Source organism: Piliocolobus tephrosceles, chromosome 11 (assembly GCF_002776525.5).
Source record: "Piliocolobus tephrosceles isolate RC106 chromosome 11, ASM277652v3, whole genome shotgun sequence".
Lineage (NCBI taxonomy): Eukaryota > Metazoa > Chordata > Mammalia > Primates > Cercopithecidae > Piliocolobus > Piliocolobus tephrosceles.
Genome location: NC_045444.1, coordinates 126658933 through 126665698, shown reverse-complemented (window position 1 = coordinate 126665698; position 6766 = coordinate 126658933). Strand labels below are relative to the sequence as shown.

Here is a 6766-nt window from a genome sequence, read left to right as displayed (position 1 = left end):
AAAAAAAAAAAAAAAAAAAAAAAAAAAAAAAGATGATGTTCCTGCTCTAAAAGGGCAGTGCCCATCCCCTACCCACAGAAAGCTCTTGGTGCACTTGCTGTACCTTCCAAAACTTGGTGTCACCATGCACAGCCCTCCCAGTGGCACCTCACCACCCTCCAGCAATTCTGGCCTCTCCCTCAATGTCTGAACCCTGCAGTGCCTTCCTGGGCCCCAAAGCCCTCAGACCCTCGGGGACACCCTTAGAAGTGATGCATAAGCAGGGCTGGCTGCTGTTTTCCAGCTCCAGGACATCCCCATCACCCGCCCTTCCTGCACCAGGCGCTTTGCACACTGGTTTCCACAGCCCACTTCCTGGGAGTGCCTAACTCAGCCCACTTAGCCTTGTGCCACCGCCCCCAGGCAGGTCCCCGACCCCGGCCCTGTTCTCATAGCATACCGGCCTGGGGCCCATATGGTCCAGCACGGGTCGGCTGAAGGACAGACAGTGAACTGACGGGGCTTTCCTCCAGGTGGAGCGGCCTCCCAGGCAGCAGAGGCCCCGCCTGTCATCACACCCACAGCTCCCTGACTGCAGCAGTGGGGTCAGCCTCACCTGCCCGGCAGTCCACGCTCTGCTCCTTCAGCTCCGGGAAGAAGCTCAGGAAGGAGTCCAGCAGGTCCTGGGCCACCACACTGGTGAACTTGTACTTCTCCACGTAGGCCTGTGTGGCAGAGGTGGGGCCTCAGCAGGCCTGGAAGGGCGGGGCACAAGCAGCCCCACGAGAGGCCTGCAGGGCACTGCAGGGCATGCGCCGAGGTACGTGCTGGACACGGGGCAGGCGCAGAGGCAGTTAGTAGGCATTGTGGAGCCAGCATTTGGCACACAGGCCCTGCCAAGTGACCAAACGGAGGGGGGCAGAAGGGAAGGTGGCAACCCAGGGACTCTCCGCAAAGAAAGGCAGACTAGGTCCCAGCCAGGCTCACAGGCCCCTGCCAATTCCACCCCAACTGCCAGAAGAGCAGGCAGCCCTGTGAGCTGGGGAGGGGCTGGGGGCAGGTGGCAGCAGGGCCGTCCGGGGCACGGGGCTGCTCACTCGGAGAAAGTCATCAAAACGCTGTGGGTCTCCGCAGAGCTGGGACAGGTAGTACACGAAGCAGTAGCCTTTCTCGTAGGTGAACAGGTTCATCAGGTGGCTGGGATTCACTCCTGCAAGGTGAACATCCCCCTGGGCTGGCGTCCGAGACCACCGGTGTCCCATGGGACAGGGAGGGGGTGGTCAGGCTCCGAGGAGTAGGGAGGGCCAAGGGCCACAGTCCCTCACATGTCCAGATGTGTACTGATGCCCTGGGCATGCCTCGGGGAAGACTGAGGACTCACACGCCACTGTGACCGGTGCTCAGAGCCAGGGAGGTGGCAGTGGCTGTGGGAGCCTGGGGAGGCCTTGCCCAGGCCAGGGGCTCTCAGCTTGGCCTTGGCAGGGGTCCCGGCACAGTGGGGGACAGAGAAGCCACAGCCAGAACACACGAAGGGCAGGCAAGGAGGCCTTGAGGGGTGACATCCCCGGTTCCAGGAGTGGGTCCTGAGGAGCAGGTACCTGGCTCCAGCTTGACCTGCAGTTTGCTGACCGGGCTGTCCTCTCCCAGAAGCTTCATCTGCCGGTGCAGGGCGTCCAGGCGGAAGGCAGTCTCCAGGCAGGTGAAGGCAGCACCTGGATGGGGTCCGGAGACAGGGGAGAGGTGAGGGGGTGTAGGGGGAGTCGGGGGAAGCAGGGGGGTACGGGCACCTGCAGCATGGCAGGGGAGCCAGGCTGGGCTTTCTGCCCCTGGCTCAGTGCCCAGGGCCCCCAGTGGCTGCCCTCCCCGGCCCCGGCCGCACCGTAGGTCTCGGTGGTGATGCGGCGCTGGGCATAGGTGGCCAGGCCCTCGCTCAGCCACATCTCTTCCCATGTGGCGTTGGTGACAGCATTGCCGAACCAGCTGTGGGCCACCTCGTGGATGACATCGATGACCAGGAACTCGTCGCTCTCCAGGATGGAGGAGATGATGAACGTAAGGCAGGGGTTCTCCATGGCCACGATGGGGAAGGACGGGGGCAGGAAGACAATGTCGTACCTGCACCGGGAGGGCGGTGAGGGCGGCAGACCTCAGGGCTCAGACTCCCGCCCCGCACACCCACACCCCACCTTCCACCCGGCAGGGATCAGCCCCGCCCCTGCAGCGAGCTCCGCTTCCTCCCCAGGAGATGGGGACAGGGCACCCCAGGGGTCAGACGAGGGGCTCCCCCTCTGACTCCTCCTTCCAGTCAACCAGGTCTACAGGTCCCCGGGGCCTACCTGCCCCACATGTACGGCCCATACAGCCGCTCAGCCGCACTCAGCCACTGCTCCACTGCGCCCGACAACTTGCTGGTGGCCGTGGGCAGGAGGCACGGCTCGGCCCACACGCGGCTCCTGTTGCACACAGAGAGGGTGAGCTGAGGCCGAGCAGCCCCAGCCCTGCTCACCCCAAAAGGCTCTCCCACTGCCCTGGGGCTCCAGTAACACCCACACCTCATCCAGCCTGGCTGACCACCCTAGCCCGCAGCCCGTCCTGCCTCACTGGATGGGCAGCTACCCTGGCCCTTCCCACAGCAGGGGCAGAGCTGCATTCTAGGGGTCACTTAGCTCGTTTTATCTCTGGGTTGAAGGCACCAACGAAGGTGTGAGGGTGCCAGGCTGTGCGGGGGCCTTGGCAGGAAGGACCAGTTTGCAGGGCAGGCACTGGGTGGGCCAGGGCACATGGGTGGGAGGGCCTGGCAGACAGGGCCCTGGCAGTGGCATCAAGGCAGGGGCAGGGCTGGCCCAGAGTACCCAGAGGCCAGTGGGAGTCCCCAGCAGGGCAGCTGTGGACACAGGTCACAGACCCCCAGTGGGGCTCTCCCTGAGGCCTGGGCAGCCCAGAAGGCCCTCCCTACCTGGGCCCGATGTCTGCTGGCTTGAGGTCTCCGGCCACCAGGGCCACGAGGTAGGCGGGCACGGGATGTTCCATGTGGAAGTGGAAGACGCCTTCTTCCTCCATGTACGCACTCTGGGTGGCACTCATCAGCACCTGCACCCCCAAGGGCGCCTGTAAGGAGGCCAGACTGAGACCAGGTGGCCCCACTGTCAACACACCCACAGCCCAGGCCAGGGAGCCTGTCAGGCTGCCCCACATTTGTAGCAGGAAACCCTACATCCCCATCAGGGAACGTTTCTGTCAAAGAACTTTTCTCCAAAGACCTGCCACCCTCCACTCGGAACCCCGAGCTCCTAGCCTGCAAACCTCATCCCAGTGCAGACGGTGCTGCCAAGCTCGGGCCCGGTGACCCACAGACCCCACCAGAGATCAGCAGCTCTGTCTGGAGACTCCTTGTCTGGGGCCCCTACAATCCCTCACCCGGGGTCCAGGACCCTGAACCCTTCAGGCCCGTTGGAGGAAGCCCAGCTTCCCCCATTCCCTGCAAAGCAGCTCCTCCCATAGAGTAGGGAGGGTGGGCTCCTGCTAGCACTATGGCATGCTGGCAGCTGGGGCCACAGTCCAGGCAGGTAGGAGCAAGGGGGAGGCGGTGTGGCCAGGCCACTGGGCTGTCCTGGGAGCAAGGTGATAGCAGCTGGCAGCCCCTGACCTTGACGACGGCAGAGTAGGTGCACTTCACGGCAGGCGTGTCAAAGCACGGGAAGAAGGAGCGGTTGCACACGGAGTGGCCCTGGGTGAAGACGAAGGGCTTGGCGCAGCCATAGGTCAGCTCTGGGTCCAGCCACCAGATCTGCGGGCAGGATGGCACATCAGCAGACGGCCACCCAGCTGGGGTGCTGGGCCCTAGCCACTGGGCAGCAGCCTGAGAGAAGGCAGGAGGCTCTGGGAGGGGACGATGGCTGGATTATCTTGCCGAGTTCATCGGGCGCCAGTAGCCACCCCCTAGCCCTCACTTGCCTGCAGAGGTAGGGGGACATCCCGGGCAGGTGGCCCAGGGTGTGGCCTGCACTGCGTCATCAGGGCCAGACCCCAACCCAGGCAGGAGGCCCTGCGTCAGGGAGCTGACAGGGGAATCTCCCAGCTAACACCAGGGCGAAGAAAGGGAATAGCCCACCATTGCATTATCTTAGCTTCCTCAGGGAAACTAAGGCAAAGTCGGAATACATTCAGTCCAAATTCCCAGCAGCTCATCTGGTCATGGCCAGGAAAGGGAGCCTGGGATGTGGACCCTGGGAAGCCAGAGCCTCCTGATGGCTACACACTGGCAGGCAGCACACCCGAGCCCAGAGCCGCCCTGAGCCCAGGCAGCCTCGCCTGGAGGGACCCCGCAGGAGACAGGCTCCAGGCCAGGGAATGGCAAGCAGGGAGTGGAGGCCAGGCCAGAGGCCGCTGCTGGCAGGGGACAGGAGTGGCTAAGGGAAGGATGGCCGGGGCCACTGCCTGGAGGCTGGGGGCTGCGGCGAGTGCTGTGGAATGGGTGTGCTCACAGCAGCTGCTGCCCACCTAAGGTCACCCCCCGGCAAACCTCTCATCTGCACCATAGCTGTTGAGGCTTTCCTTACCCCTAGATGCTGAGGCCAGGTCCCAGCCCCACTGAGAAGCCCGCACCCCTGGGCCCTCCTGCCACTATCCTGCTGCACCCATCTCATCTTCCTTCCAGGAATTCTGACCTCTCAAATGAGGGCAGCTCAGAGTCTGAGAGGGGGACCCTCTCCCAACCACAGCCACATTACCTCCGTCCCGAGTCAGCCCTGCATGCCATCCCCACCCTCCCCTCTGCCGGAATGAGACTGTCAAGGCAAACTGAATTGCTCCTCATGCATGGGCCCTCCCAAGACCATGAATGGGAGATGCCCCCAACACCTTCTGAGAGTGGACGAGTGGAATCCACAGCTGATGGCCACTGATGGCCCAGAGGATCCCAGACCAGGAGGGCTGCCTCCCCCGCAGACCCGGCCAGACCCCTGCCAGCACTCTCAGATCTCTTCCAAACTTCCTGTTGGTGCCCTGGCCCTGCCGGGCAGCAAGGTGGCACAGGCGTCTTTTGTTCCTGCTAAGCCCTGGGCTGCCAGGGTGTTCAGGACCCACCTGGGGAGCCATTCACAAATGCAGCCTCCCCCTTGGGGGTGCTGGGACCTGGGAATTGGTATGAAGGAACCTCCCTGCAAGAGTCTCCTCAAGGCCAAGGAGAAGCCCATCCCTCAGTTCTCACCTGTCATACTGAGAGGCATACTTGCCACCTGTCAGAGCCCTGGAATACCACAGCAGGCGTGGGGCTGGCTGGCCAGCGGCCTGCACACCCACAGGGGTTCTGGGAGGAAGGTGAGGTGGCAGGTCCTGCTTAGGGCTCCTGGGAAATGTACAGGAAGCCCACAGGGGTGCACTGGTCTGGGTTCTTCCTGCCCAGATGTCACCTTGGCTCTTTGTGGCTTGACGCCTCTACCACCTCTTCACCACCCTGTCTATTTATGTGCCGTGATCAGTGACAGCTAGACTTCCCTGCACCTCCACAGCTGTGTGTGTGTTGCATATGTTGGGTGTCACGTGTGTGCCATCCATACCACCTGGGGATGCAGTATGAACCCCCATGCTGTAGGCAGGAAAGGCCCTGCTCCATCCTGTACACACCCCCACTGGTGGAGGTGGAGGGGGTGCTGCAGCCACAGCGCCAGCCTGAGCCACCTGGTCTTTCTTGCAGAGCCTCTAGAGTGGTGGGCACCCAGTGTGCAAGCCCTGCAGAGCCTATGTGTGTCTATGTTGGGGTCGCAGGGCCACTGGTCTCAACACTCCACCAGTGCTGGCCAAGGGAGCCCCAAACTGAGCATCACAACCACCCCCCTCCCATGGCCCTTTCCTCTGCCTCTGGCTTGGACACATCTGCAGGCCCTGGTCACATGGAGGCCCTTCCGCAGCTGACACTCCAGCCCTACCCTCGGTGCCAGGATCCTGCAGATGTACACCTTGGTGGGTGACAGAAGCTGCTCATGTCCCCAGGCAGAGACCGAACACCTGAACGGGAGGCTTCCCTGAGTGACATGCTGTCCCGTGTCCCCGCAGGACTCCGGCCTCTATGCAAGGGTCCTAAGGGCTCACAGGCAACAGCTGGGAATCACCGGGGTGAGGGGAGGGGGGCACCTGTAGGGCACAGATTCGCGTCCCTCAGCCTGGCCGTGCGGCGAGAGGCCGCTAGCAGCGCCCTGCGGACCGGCCCGCAGCCCCGGCGCCCGCCCCGGACTCACGGCGGGGGCGTCGGTCGAGGTGTAGCGCAGGATAACCTGGAAGGGCTGGTGCTCCTGCAGCTCGGGCGGCAGCGTGACGGTGAGCGAGGAGCCGTAGTCGGTGAACGGGTCCACCCTGAAGGCCAGCGGGCAGCAGGCGGGCTCGGCGCCGGGCGCCTCGGGGAAGGCGGGCAGCGGGGGCGGCGGCGCGGGACCCGGCCCGGGGGCGGAGAAGGCGAAGGCGCAGGGCGTCTCGGCGGCGGCGGGGGCGCGACGGAAGGCGGCCGAATGCAGGCGCAGGGCCGGGTGCGCGTCGAGCACGAGCGCGCGGGGCGCGGGCCGCAGCGCGCACAGCTCGAGCACCAGGCAGCCGGCCAGCTCGCGCACTTCGGGCCGCAGCTCCAGGCCCAGCTGCAGGTGGCGGAGGCGGAAGAGCTGCGCGCTGGAGGCCGAGGCCACGTCCAGGGCGGGCGGCGGCTCGGGCGGCGGGCGGACGGGCGCGGTCTCGGCGCCGGGCGCCTGGCGGCAGCAGCACTGCGCGGCCATGGCCGCCGGCACTAGGTGAAATCCAT

The 6766-nt window shown here is 64.5% G+C and overlaps 1 protein-coding gene across 4 annotated transcripts in view; it reads right to left on the bottom strand.

Moving 5' to 3' along the window:
- RNPEPL1 (arginyl aminopeptidase like 1) overlaps positions 1–6760 on the bottom strand; it is a 9617-nt gene extending 2857 nt beyond the window's left edge. For 2 of the 4 annotated variants that reach the window (XM_023228775.3, XM_023228773.3), the window contains exons 1-8: positions 6216–6760; positions 3626–3766; positions 2936–3087; positions 2316–2432; positions 1859–2094; positions 1578–1691; positions 1077–1189; positions 596–704 (exon numbers count right to left, since the gene is read on the bottom strand). In XM_023228775.3, the coding sequence (XP_023084543.1) occupies positions 596–704; positions 1077–1189; positions 1578–1691; positions 1859–2094; positions 2316–2432; positions 2936–3087; positions 3626–3766; positions 6216–6740 (1507 nt within the window). In that variant the 5' untranslated portion in view covers positions 6741–6760. The remainder of the gene's footprint in view (positions 1–595; positions 705–1076; positions 1190–1577; positions 1692–1858; positions 2095–2315; positions 2433–2935; positions 3088–3625; positions 3767–6215) is intronic. The other 2 variants (XM_023228774.2, XM_023228776.2) reach the window with 2 other exon arrangements.
- Positions 6761–6766: the final 6 nt, after the last annotated feature.